At 36.3% G+C, this 12433-nt stretch overlaps 2 protein-coding genes across 2 annotated transcripts; one reads left to right on the forward strand and one right to left on the reverse strand.

The window, feature by feature from the left end:
* Positions 1-2918: 2918 nt before the first annotated feature.
* Positions 2919-3387, reverse strand: LOC117175692 (histone H2B-like). Its single transcript, XM_033365439.1, has one exon. The coding sequence runs from the start codon at positions 3333-3335 to the stop codon at positions 2964-2966; it is 372 nt and encodes a 123-aa protein (XP_033221330.1). The 5' UTR covers positions 3336-3387; the 3' UTR covers positions 2919-2963.
* Positions 3388-3614: 227 nt separating this feature from the next.
* On the forward strand, positions 3615-4088 carry LOC117171481 (histone H2A-like). The gene has a single exon (XM_033358840.1). The coding sequence runs from the start codon at positions 3666-3668 to the stop codon at positions 4038-4040; it is 375 nt and encodes a 124-aa protein (XP_033214731.1). The 5' UTR covers positions 3615-3665; the 3' UTR covers positions 4041-4088.
* The last annotated feature ends 8345 nt before the right edge of the window (positions 4089-12433 follow it).

Consider the following 12433-nt stretch of genomic DNA (forward strand, 5'->3'; position numbering starts at 1 on the left):
GGTTTTTCTGGGTTTTCCCTAATCCCTTGCACGAATGTTGGACCATTTGTAAATAGTTTTCCCAGATAACACAATGAAGGTGCGTCTTTGCTTTTCTTATATAAATGATTGATTTTTTTTTTTTAATGATATTAAGTAAATTATTTTTGAAGGGGCGTGTTGGATTATTTCAACTATTGTATATATGTATATAGAGCAAAATATAATCTACATTTCAGAGTAATGAAAATGATATGTTATAAGTCGTGTGTGTTCTTCGATTCTAAGATGTTTAGAATAAAGCTTCAAGAGCTATGCGTAATCTCAGTAACATAAACTGTAAACCATGATTTAAGTGTGTATAGTGCATGAATGTGATATTGGTGATACGTTTCATCGTTAGTTCAAAATCAGATCTTGATGAGTAAAGACGTGCCTTCAAAGTGCTCTTCAAAAAATTGATTCTTTTAATTAAATACATTTGTTATAACCTGTTTTCTAATAGACATCGATGATATTGCGTAGCTATCCTTCGATTTTTGTATTTCTCCCAGTACATTCTCACTTAAAAAATATACCCTACAGCCTTGACAGCTGTGAGATCTTGATTCGGTTTAAATTGTAGAAGAAAACTAGGGAAGCGGATTTTTTATTTGAAATTTTTATTTATTCATCATAAATTTTAAAATTTACAATAATTATACATGTATTCAAAAATTGTTTATAATATACATATGAGGTTTGTAGTTCGTTGTATCAAACGCGGCTGATTTGCTTTTATTATTGTTCGTTTTATGTTACGCTTTTGTATTACAGTTAGTTACGCTTTCGCGAAAAAAAAGAAATATTGCTACAGGAGACAAGTTACCTATCAATTAATACCCAAGTGCGAATCTCCGAAGCTGAATACACGGCCCAGTGTTGGTCCAATTTTGGCAGCCATAGGTCGGCTAAAGATATTGGGCCAATATCGGAATTTTAATCGGCCCAGTGTTGAGCCAGTGCTGGCAGCCTATATTGGCTATTTATATTTGCCGATCCTCCACAGATGCTTGGCCCAGTATTGGCACTTTGCAGCGCCAAGTCTCACTTTTAGTACGGGGAACCATGTTTCACGAGGATCAGCCAAAGTCTGGCCCAGCGATGGCACATTACTGGGCCAAGTGTCACTTTTACCACGGCAAACTGTTTTATTTCAATCGGTCCAATGTTGAACCAGTGCTGACAGCCTATATTGGCTATTTATATTTGCATGTGCCAGAAGTTCTGAATGTTCAAATGAACGAAATTTTTTACTGCTAACTTTGAAAAACAGAAAAAGTGCTTAAATTTTTGTTAATTTATATTGGAAATAATTTATTATTCAAACAAAATTATAATGCATGTTTTAAATTGCAGTTGGAATAATACGAGTACTTATGGGTAAAACAGAAATGGGTTAAAATATTTCGTTCATTTGAACGTTTCGAACTTCAGGTACATTATATTTGCCGATCCTCCACCGATATATATGAAAAATAAGAGTAACTATTACTAATTATTTAAAAAAACAAAGTCATGAAAATATGTAGCTTAATATGAATAAAATTTAATTTTGAGATACCTTTTGAAAGCAGTTCGAACTTTATATTTTTGTGATTTAGTTTGCTCATATTATTGATTTTTTTTATTTGTTTAAGTTAAAAAAAAATTTTGTAGTATTTTTGTGACTAGCAGTCATTCGTCCAATAGCTTAAAACATTTTAAGTGCAAAAAAATTTCTATGCGAAAGGGCCAACATTTAAAATTTGTTTACAAAAATTTAAATTGTTATATTTTATCAAATATTATTAAATAATTATTATTTTAAGGAATACCTGAAGTCGTTCTGGCAATTGAAGGAAATTATAATATTTTGCCACAAAAATTGTTTATCACAATGGTTATTATAAGCATTTGAATTATTTTTGTTATTAAATGTCATTCCTACATTAATGGAAAGCATGTTAGCAAAAAAAAAAAAATTTCACCGATAATAAGACTTTGTTCATATTTTGACTGGAAAAATTATTAATAAAAAAATAGATAAGACAAAAGTTCGGAGAGCCAAGATCTATAGAATTTAATTATCTTTAATTTAAAACAGAAAAATTCAAAATCGCAAGAAAATTTAAGGCTCTGGACATTTTTAAATGAAAAAAGTGCATTTCCTCCAACTATGCGTCATGAGTACAGTATGTTTGTTTATGGATTTTAATAGCTTAGAGTCTGTTTATTGTAGAAATGAGATTTGCAATAATATAATTAACTATTTAATTCAAAATCTCCTTTAAATTAAAAATTTTCAATACAATTATTAGGGGCTGAGTATAGCGAGAAAAAAGCTTTTAAGATTAAGCAACAAATAATTTATCAAACCGACTTTCCCCTCCGGATCGTAAGAAAACTTCTACTACATACACGGTCGAGGCAGGGGGCTGTTTTTAGCATTCTGACAATCATTCCCCGCGGGTATGAAAAGTACTAAAATGACATTTTTTCACTTTTGAAAGTGGTTTAGACGATATAACTCTTGAACGATGCGTTTAATCGGCATACATTACAGACATGAATTCGTTCAGAACAAAATTCATGCATGCAGAATTACAATTGTTTTATTTCCATTAAAAAATAAACAAGAGTACTAAATTGACGTTCCTTCACTATGGGTAGACCCATATTTGACACGTAATAATAAGAAAACTAACAATAACAAGTATATTATTTAAAGCATACTTGATTGTATCTGATAATTGTTCACAAATAAATATTTTCGACAGTAACAAAACTCTAAATATTTACAAAATACTAATAGACAATAAAAACAAAATGCCGAAAACAATTGATTACTTAAAATTCAAAGGAATAGAAATAAAACAGCATGAAATTTGCATAAGAAATTATGCCTCCGTTCAAAAATATGTGGCCCTGAAAAGGGCCGATTGTTCAGCAAAATGTTAAGTAATTTACTTAGAGCTGGTGTATTTCGTAACAGCCTTGGTACCTTCAGAGACGGCGTGCTTAGCGAGTTCACCAGGAAGAATTAGCCTGACAGCAGTTTGGATCTCCCGAGATGTGATGGTCGACCTCTTATTGTAATGAGCCAAGCGGGACGATTCAGCTGCAATACGTTCGAAAAGGTCATTAACGAAGCTGTTCATAATGCTCATCGCCTTGCTGGAGACTCCAGTATCAGGGTGAACTTGTTTCAAGACTTTGTAAATGTAGATAGCATAGCTTTCCTTCCTCTTGCGCCTCTTCTTCTTGTCGGTCTTAGCGACGTTTTTCTGGGCTTTACCAGCCTTCTTTACTGCTTTACCACTCGCTTTAGGGGCCATTGCAAATTTTCGGATACACAATACCTCGTACTGAACGAAAATTCAGAACGAATTGATGGTGCGTTCCTAAAATCTCGTATTTGAAAGCAACATGATGAGGTGAGCGCTTCAATCGATACAGATTGGAGTGGGGACGAAAGCCTATTGGTGCATCTAGTTGGCAAGAGGCAAGAATAGTCTGTGTCTCCCCACTCCGTTCTGCGCTGTTTCGTTGCGCCATATCATTCCCCCACCCTGTCAAAGTGCATAAAACGCGTGTTTTCAAAAATTTATGTATCACTTCCTTAGAATTTGTTGTGAGTGGAACATTCGATTCAAAACTTTCTAAAAATGTCTGGTCGTGGTAAAGGTCGTGCAAAGGGTGGCAAATCGAAGACGCGTTCAAGCAGAGCTGGACTTCAGTTCCCCGTTGGTAGACTCCATCGTCTTCTTCGCAAAGGAAACTATGCTGAAAGAGTAGGAGCTGGAGCTCCAGTTTATTTAGCGGCTGTCATGGAATATTTGGCCGCTGAAGTTCTCGAATTGGCTGGAAATGCCGCTCGTGACAACAAGAAGTCTAGGATCATCCCACGTCACTTGCAATTGGCCATCAGAAACGACGAGGAATTGAACAAACTTCTCTCTGGTGTTACCATCGCTCAAGGTGGTGTTCTGCCCAACATCCAAGCTGTTCTTTTGCCCAAGAAGACTGAAAAGAAAGCTTAACTTTTAAATATACAGACTGCTTTTACAATCGGCCCTTTTCAGGGCCAACACATATTTTTACGTTTGAATGGTATTTGGTTCTGATTCATGTACGTCAGGGTGTTCTTCACAGTGCAGCGTGACCCATTTCTCACAATTAAATGTTTTCGATATTAATAATAGTCAATAATTACAAAATCCTCACAATAATTAACAAGAGTGGTCAGAAATAAATTAAAAATTCTATAAATACAATTATTTCTGAATAAAGTTTCGAAAGTATGTTAAATTGAAACCTTTAAAATTCAAATGAATTGATATGACGTTTTAGCCACAACTGTGTATAAAATAAGATGAATTAATTTTTCGTGATTTTTACCGTTCAAATGTAAATTTTTTGCATGACCGATCTTTCAAATTGAATTAATCGAGAAAAGATTTAAAATATAAAGTAATATTTAATAGGAAAGTTTTGAAACACACTGTTGCAATTTGACGGGAAACACTTTCTTCATTGGTATTTAAAATCTCGTGGAGAGGGGGGCTAAAATAACATTTTCCAAACATTTTTAGTCTGCAAAAAAACTAGCAAGATGGCCGATATTGAGGATCGAATGTAGCATTGAATACATTTGGAAAAAATTATTTTCTTCATATCTTCCCGCAGTCTAGGCTCTCCTTAAAATATACTTTTAAAAAAAATTGTCGGTGTCGGTAAATTTTTACAATCTCATTTATGATTGAGAAAGTATTAGAATTATCATTTTCAAAAAATTCACAATTAACCGAAAATAAAAATTTTAAGCCAAAAAACGCACGATATGAACAAAAAGTCAAGAGAAGAAAACCATTTCTTTTTGAAAGCCCTACAAGATTATCATAACAAATTTTTGGATTTTCTTGAAAAATAGAAAATTCAAATTTCTATTCCACTTTGTGGTCAAACTATGTAGGACACGAAAAAAGATAAATTAACAAAAATATCTACAATTTCGTTAAGAATCACTTCTTGATAGGACGCGTACTTTTTGTTTTATTCGTGAAATATAACATTGAAAGGAACAAAATTAAAATGTGTGGAAAAACGACGAAACTTACGAGAAAAAAGATTGAACAAAACCTGTCCACAAATGTCTGTTGAAAATCGAGCGCACAGCGCTAGTGTCACGATGAGAATGTGTACCTCAAAGCCTACAGAGCTTGAAGACGCATAATAATACTCCCATCTAAAACAGATCTTTTTGATAAAGTGTAATTCAAGCATTCCAAATGCAAAGAACAAATATCCGAGCGCGAGATCCAACCGTCGCGCGCTCAAATTTGCAAGCGAAGCGAGTCGCGCGCGATAAGAATGTGCCCGCGAAGCGAGCAGATTTTTTTTACTGGTACAGACCATTTTTTTTACCGGTACCGACTTTGTATACACAACCTTTTATAAACTTGTTCTCTTCTCAGTACAGATGCATTTTATCAAGTTTTAATACATCAAAAAAGTTATAATAAAGTTCGAGGCATCTTCAAAGTTGCATAAAATTGCACTATTTGTAGACTCGTAGCGAGCCTTAGATATAATGGTTGTACTTGAAATTTTCGACAAGCAGTTTTGAGTATATTGAGAACAGATTAATGAAAAAAATGTTAATTATTTTTTAATTTATAACTGAAGCAATTACAAAAATAAATAAAAATCACAAACTTCAATTAAATAGCAACTTTTCGCCCTGGCTGCCCTACGACCTACTTTCATGGCAGTACCTGCGAGCTTGGCCAGTCCATCCCAAAAATATCTTATATGTATAAATTATTAGAATTTAAATGAATTTATAATGTTTAAAAAAAATTTCAACATAATTGTTTGATAATTACATATTATTATTAATATAAAAATCATAGGTTTAAAAGTTACTTTCAATCTAATTTTTAAGAATTAAAACTATTTGTAATCTACACTTTCATTTCAATATTCAAATACAGTGAAACCCTTTAATAGCCCTTCCTAGAACCGACGCGGCGCCGCAGGTAGGTATAACAGGAGGTGCGCGGTGTCTGCGCTTGTCACTAAGGCGTGATCAAACAAAACCAGAGCGGACTATAATGAGTTAGTTCCCACACACCGTCAGTCCCAAAATCGTTGCTATAGAAGAGTTTCATTGTAACTGTGGAAATTAAGTACAATTGAGCCTCTCGGGGCGGTAGGAGACATTTTACTCGGGGGCACGCTACCCCCACCAACACCCTTCGCAACTCGAGACTTCTTCATTCTCTGCCTCTCAATAAGGCGCTTTTCGTTGCATATAATATATGTGGCACAGTGCGAGCCATATACATTAGGGTTGTCCAAAAATATATTGCCAAAATTTTTTTCACTCTAGAGCAGTGGTCGGCACGCTCTTGCCCGGGGCAGGCTACTCTGCCCTGGCTGTCTTACGGCCTACTTTCAGGGCAGTACCTGCGAGCTTGGCCAGGCCACCCCTTTCCTCAGAAGTCCTTTGCTAGAAAATGGGAAAAAATTCGTAATTTTGCAAACAGTGACTAAAAGTAATATATTTGGAATCTACGTATTGTTCCGATTCCAAAGACATGCAATTTGTCTATAAAGGTTGAAAATTTGAGAAGTATTTAGTAGTAAATTGACTGTCAAGCTGATGTTTCTGGATATTAAACTCCTTCAAATTTTTAACTTTTCTAGGCATGTAATATATCATTGGAATCAGAAAAATTCGTAGATGCTGATAATGATATTTTCAAATCGTTGGTTGAAAAATTAAAAGTTTTAAAATTTCCTTGCATTGACATGCCTGTGGTCAAAAGACCCTTGCTGGAGTAAGCCACTGAGTCTAGAGCAGTGGTCGGCAAACTTTTTGCTTAATTTCCAGGTATGATCAGGCTCCACCCGACTTAATTTTTTCTACTAATTTTCGGTCTATTCATGTGCCTTAGTGTGAGTGAGCTTACTCCAGCAAGGGTCTTTTGTCCACAGGCATGTCAAAGTAAGGAAATTTTAAAACTTTTAATTTTTCAACTAGTGATTTGAAAATAGCATTATCAGCATTCACGACTTTTTCCGATTCCAATGATATATTACTTGCCTAGAAAAGTTAAATATTTGAAGGAGTATAATATCAAGGAACATCAGCTTTACACTCAATTTAATACTAAATACTTCTCAAATTTTCAACCATTATCGACAAATTACATAACTTTGGAATCGGGACAATACGTAGATTCCAAATATATTACTTTTAAGTCACTGATTGTAAAATTACGAATTTTTTAATCTCACATTTTTTCCCATTTTCTAACAAACGACCCCTCATGAAAGGGGTGGTCTGACCAAGCTCGCAGGTACTGCCCTGAAAGTAGGTCGCAGGGCATCCAGGGTAAAGTACTCTGCCCTGGGCAAGAGCATGCCGACCACTGCTCTAGGGGGCAAGTGCCCCTCTTCCCAAAGTTTCCATTTCCATTTAATTAATATGGGAAAATTTTGGATTTTCGAAAAATTGTACTCGTACTTCGGGGTTTGATCGAAAACTGACAAGTTTTTTAGGGATTGAAGAGAAGTGTTTACGAAATAAAACCATACTTATAACTTTTATTTTTTACCCCCCCCCCCCCCCCCCCCCCCCCCCCCCCCAGCAACCAAAATATGGTCCGAGAACCAGAAAACTACATTTTTACGTATTATAGTTAATTCTCAGCAAATTTATGTCGTTTTTGTTTTCATAAAAATAATTAATTATGGACAATTTGAATATCTCCTATGACTTCTTAAACAATGACTGATTCCCAATTTTTTTTAAATTATCGTATTTTCTAAATGAAATATGATAGTTGGTCATTGTTTGGAGTAGTAAACTTGGTTAAAAACATGATGTAATTATGTAAACAATTAATCATGGTTTATTTTCAAAATGTCTAAAAATTGAGTCAGAGATGTCTCCTTTTCAAAAAGGTGTCCTATACTACTTTTTGTTGAATAATCACATCATTTTTGTACATTTCTTCTAATGTTTAACAAATTTAGATTTGTTTCTATTTATTTCATAGAAATGCAATTTTGATTGAACATTTTTATCAATAAAACATTTCATTAGTTTGAAAATTGTTGAAGCTCCACATTTCAAATATTTAAATTGTTACATCCTCAAAATTTATTAATAAATTTTCAACCGTATCGTAAAACTGAAATGACAAAAACATCAACTTGAAAGCAGCAGATAATCACTTGAATAGTAAGCCACGAGTAGTAAACAACGACCATGGACATAGGAAACACGGGACTAGGCATGTCATCCTAACTAGGGCCAGCGGGGTTGAATTCACGGGAGGGGGGAGAATTCCATGAGTGCGGAGAGCCGCTATCTTACGACGTGCCACTTGATTATACGCACGAGCATTTTTGCCGACAAACTGTGCATGAAAATATAAACATGTGGGCGCTGCCATGTTTGTCGCTGGACATCAAAAGATGGCGGACCTCCCCCCTCATTGCATCAACCCCGCAATGGCAGCCTAGTCCCGTTAAAGACATTTATCTTTGGTCCCGTGTTTCCTACGTCCATGACTACGACCGATGATAAATATGCAACGGTCGATAAGGTAGTATGCGCGAGCTAATTACCCGTGCATTGCCATAAGCAAAGATATTATAAACGTAGATGCGGTACGCGGTGTCAGAGTGGGGAAACTATATATATAGGACATCACCTTTTCTGCCCTATCGAGTAGATTCCTGGAGAAAAAGGAAGATGGCGATTGTACGAACGGATCGCTTTTCTTGGGCTCCTATATAATTAAGGAAGAATCTTCTTTCGTTTCTCTCTGTGATCTTCCCTCGTATTAAAAAAGGAGGCTTAAGGTGTGGTGACAAAAAAAAGGATAGAATTTTTCTGATTTATTTTGCGCGGACTTCAACTGCAACTACAGAAACAGGTGGGCGTTCACAAGATCGCTGGCCTCTTGGGCCAGCGTGATTTCTAAGCATGGGGTCGTTTGGCCATCCAAAGTCTGTCGATGACGGTACGGAGATAGAAAACAGCATAAATAAGGAGGTTTTTGATGAAACCCAACGAGAGCTTCTCCTAGAGATGGCTTCCACACAGAGTAATCATAATTATGCAAATGTAGAATCTGATTTCGTGAATTCTAGTCCTAATTTTATGGATACTGATCCTCTCACGCCTGTCTCATTTGAGCATCCGTCCAAATCCGCGAAGACACCTGTCAAGAGACCGGCTGAAGGCTTGCGAGAACATGATAACTCAAACAAATCCAGGCATACGGAATTGAATAATTCTCCATCTAACCACGTGAATCCCAGACCGACAAACACGTACTCGAAGTATAATAAGGGCCCATTTACCGTGGAAATAGATTCGACTTATAATCCTCCCATCCAGATCCTCTCTTTAGGGAAAATCTTACACAAAAACTTTAAAGACGAATTAATTGAATGTAAAAAAGGGGCTAGGTAGAACCACAATCCTTTACGAAACTGGCTCCGGAGCCAATAGAATTGTAGACAATTTGGAAAAGATATGTCCTAACCTTAAAGCTTTCATTCCTAACTTTAGAGTTACGCGTGTGGGTATTATTAGAGGGGTCCCTATTGATCTGACCATGGAAGAATTGAAAAAATGTGCCATCAGCTCCGTCCCCATTCTCGCGGCTAAACGATTCGATTGGAAAGATAAAGAGGGTAAAACTATTCCTGGTACTACAGCCCTAGTGACATTTGACGGACAAACGCTTCCTCAGGACATTAAACTGTACTTCCACTTCTGTCGAGTTGATCCCTACATCACTCAACCAAAAATCTGCTACGGTTGCTTTAGACATGGACATGTCAAAAATATCTGTAAAAACCCACGATGCCTTTACTGTAGTGGAAAGCCCCATGAAGAGGGACAACTTTGTCCTAAAGGATCGGAACCCCCTCAATGTCTAAACTGTAACGGCCTCCACTGGGCTAGTGATAAAAAATGCCCCAAATTTATTTCTGAAAAAGAAATTCGACAAATTGCAGCCTATCGTAATATTTCGATTAAATCCGCAGCCTTTATACACAATAAAGAGCGAAATTCTCCTGGTGGTATCGCAAATCTGATACAATCAGCTCCATCTCAACAAAACGTAACTCAAGATCTCTAAAGCCAACACTTTAACTTCTCTAATTTCCTTTCCTTAGGTGATGAAAACCTAAACTCAGATCCCGTTCTCACAAACTCAAGTCGAGGGGAACGACACAACAATTACACAATAAATAAACCCACTGCACCCTGGAGTCGCTTACCCTCTTCTTTTTCCTCAACCCTCTCCTCATCTCCCAAGAACCTCAATTCTACTCAATCACGATCTTTCTCACATCTGTACTCTCGAGATCCTAGTTCTTTCGGTAACGGGGTTTGTTTAGAGGATCGACCTCTAAGCTCACCTTCTAGATCTCCCACTCCCCCCTCTCCAAACATTAATACTGATCTTTCAAAAATTATCTCTTCTCTAATGGACCTGCTTCAAAGCTTTTCTCCAATCCTTTCTCTATTTAAAAACATTAGCCTTCAACAATTAATTAGTTCCCTAACTACTACGGATATACAAAATCCAGCTAGCAAATAATTTGTAAAGCTTGGATGCTTTCTGCTTTTCTTGCTCTTAATAATACGATGTCTTCCTCTTACACATCCGATGAGTAATCTCAAGAAATTAAGGATTTTTCAATGGAATTGTCGTGGTATTATAAATAAAAAAGGTAACTTGGAAAGAATATTGCATAACTATGATTTCGTATTATTGAACGAAACTTGGCTTCAAAACAAAAATAATTTCTTTTTGAAAAAATTTAACATAATTCGGAAAGATCGTCCCAATAATATTGGTGGCGGACTGATGATCGCAATAAGAAAAGATATTCCTTTCTCCCAGGTCCCAGTCTCTGAAGTTCCTGAGTATCTGGATACGATGGCTCTCTTCATCCCATCTAACTGGGGAGACCTCCTCATAGTTAATGTCTACAGAAATCCTAGATCCCCAAATAACACCATTAACTGGGAAACTTTTTTCGATTCTTTCTCGGATCATTTCCCCTCTATTATCATAGGAGGAGATTTCAACTGCCACCATCAATCCTGGGGATGTGACCATTCCTCTCCGTATGGAAATAAACTATTTAAGGCTATTGAAGATTCTACCTTTAATACTTTAAACGATGGTTCCGCTACACGTTTTACTCGAATTAATGAAGCTAAATCGGCAATAGATCTTACAATAGTTTCTAGTAACCTAGCTCCGTTGAGCTTCTGGAAAGTTGAACAGGACAAAATGGGCAGTGATCACTTTCCCATCTCGATTACCTTTGAGATTTCCTTTTCTTACTATGAATTCTTTTCCAATAAATATAACCTCAAAAAAGTCTGCTGGAGTTCCTTCCATGATGCCCTTAAAGAAGAAGAGTTTAATAATGAGCAACCTGATGGCACGCTCTTTTCGGCTCTTCAAGCTTACTTGAATCTTTTTGAATGAATAGATAATGCCCTGCATATAGCTGGACCAAAAATTGAAAGTAGGCCTAAGCGAGACTATCCAAATTCTCCTCCATGGTGGAATGAGGAGTGCACAAAATATGAGAGATTAAGAAGGGCTAAACTTGGTAGATATCGGCACAATTGTACCTACGAAAATTTTCTAGATCTCCAAAAATTTGAAGCTACTGTTAAACGACCTTTGAAAAAACCAAAATATTAGGATTTAGATCTTACTGCGCATCATTATCTTCCACTTCTAAGATTTCTAATGTTTGGAGAAAGATTTTGGGTTTAAGACATAGACTTTTGACCTCTCCTTCACCCACTACCTCTTTAGCTAACATAGAAACCACCAAAAAGATGGAACAGTTCATTGATACATTCTGTGTGTCTAGCTCCCCTCCAAATGATTTACCTCCTGTTCCACCTCTCCCTGATACTCGACCCCCCTCTGTAGAGACCCTAGCTTTTCATCCTCTCTCCATGCCTCTCAAGCTCCAGGATTTGAAACGGGCTATTAAAAACTCGAAAACAAAATCCTCCCCCGGACTAGATAAAATTAATTATGAAATCATCCAAAACCTCCCAGAAAATATCCTTAACCAACTCCTTATAATTTACAATTTAATTCTAGATGAAGGTTCATTCCCCGAATCGTGGAGTAAATATTTAGTCTTTCTCATTCCTAAACCGAACTCGGTTAAATTCCGGCCTATAGCACTTGCCTCTTGCTTCTTGAAACTTCTTGAAAGATTAATTACTACCCGTTTGAACTGGTGGTTGGAAAACCAGATGCTTATACACAATTCGCAATTTGGATTCAGGAAGAACCGATCCTGCGCTGATGGTTTGGCAACTTTATCTACAGAAATCCATACCTCCTTTGCAGAAGAT

This window comes from Belonocnema kinseyi, chromosome 1 (genome assembly GCF_010883055.1).
Source record: "Belonocnema kinseyi isolate 2016_QV_RU_SX_M_011 chromosome 1, B_treatae_v1, whole genome shotgun sequence".
In the NCBI taxonomy this organism is placed as follows: domain Eukaryota; kingdom Metazoa; phylum Arthropoda; class Insecta; order Hymenoptera; family Cynipidae; genus Belonocnema; species Belonocnema kinseyi.

Bases quoted from the DNA above. Each gene is read 5' to 3' on its own strand.
- LOC117175692 (XM_033365439.1), bottom strand. From the start codon at position 3,335: ATGGCCCCTAAAGCGAGTGGTAAAGCAGTAAAGAAGGCTGGTAAAGCC.
- LOC117171481 (XM_033358840.1), top strand. From the start codon at position 3,666: ATGTCTGGTCGTGGTAAAGGTCGTGCAAAGGGTGGCAAATCGAAGACG.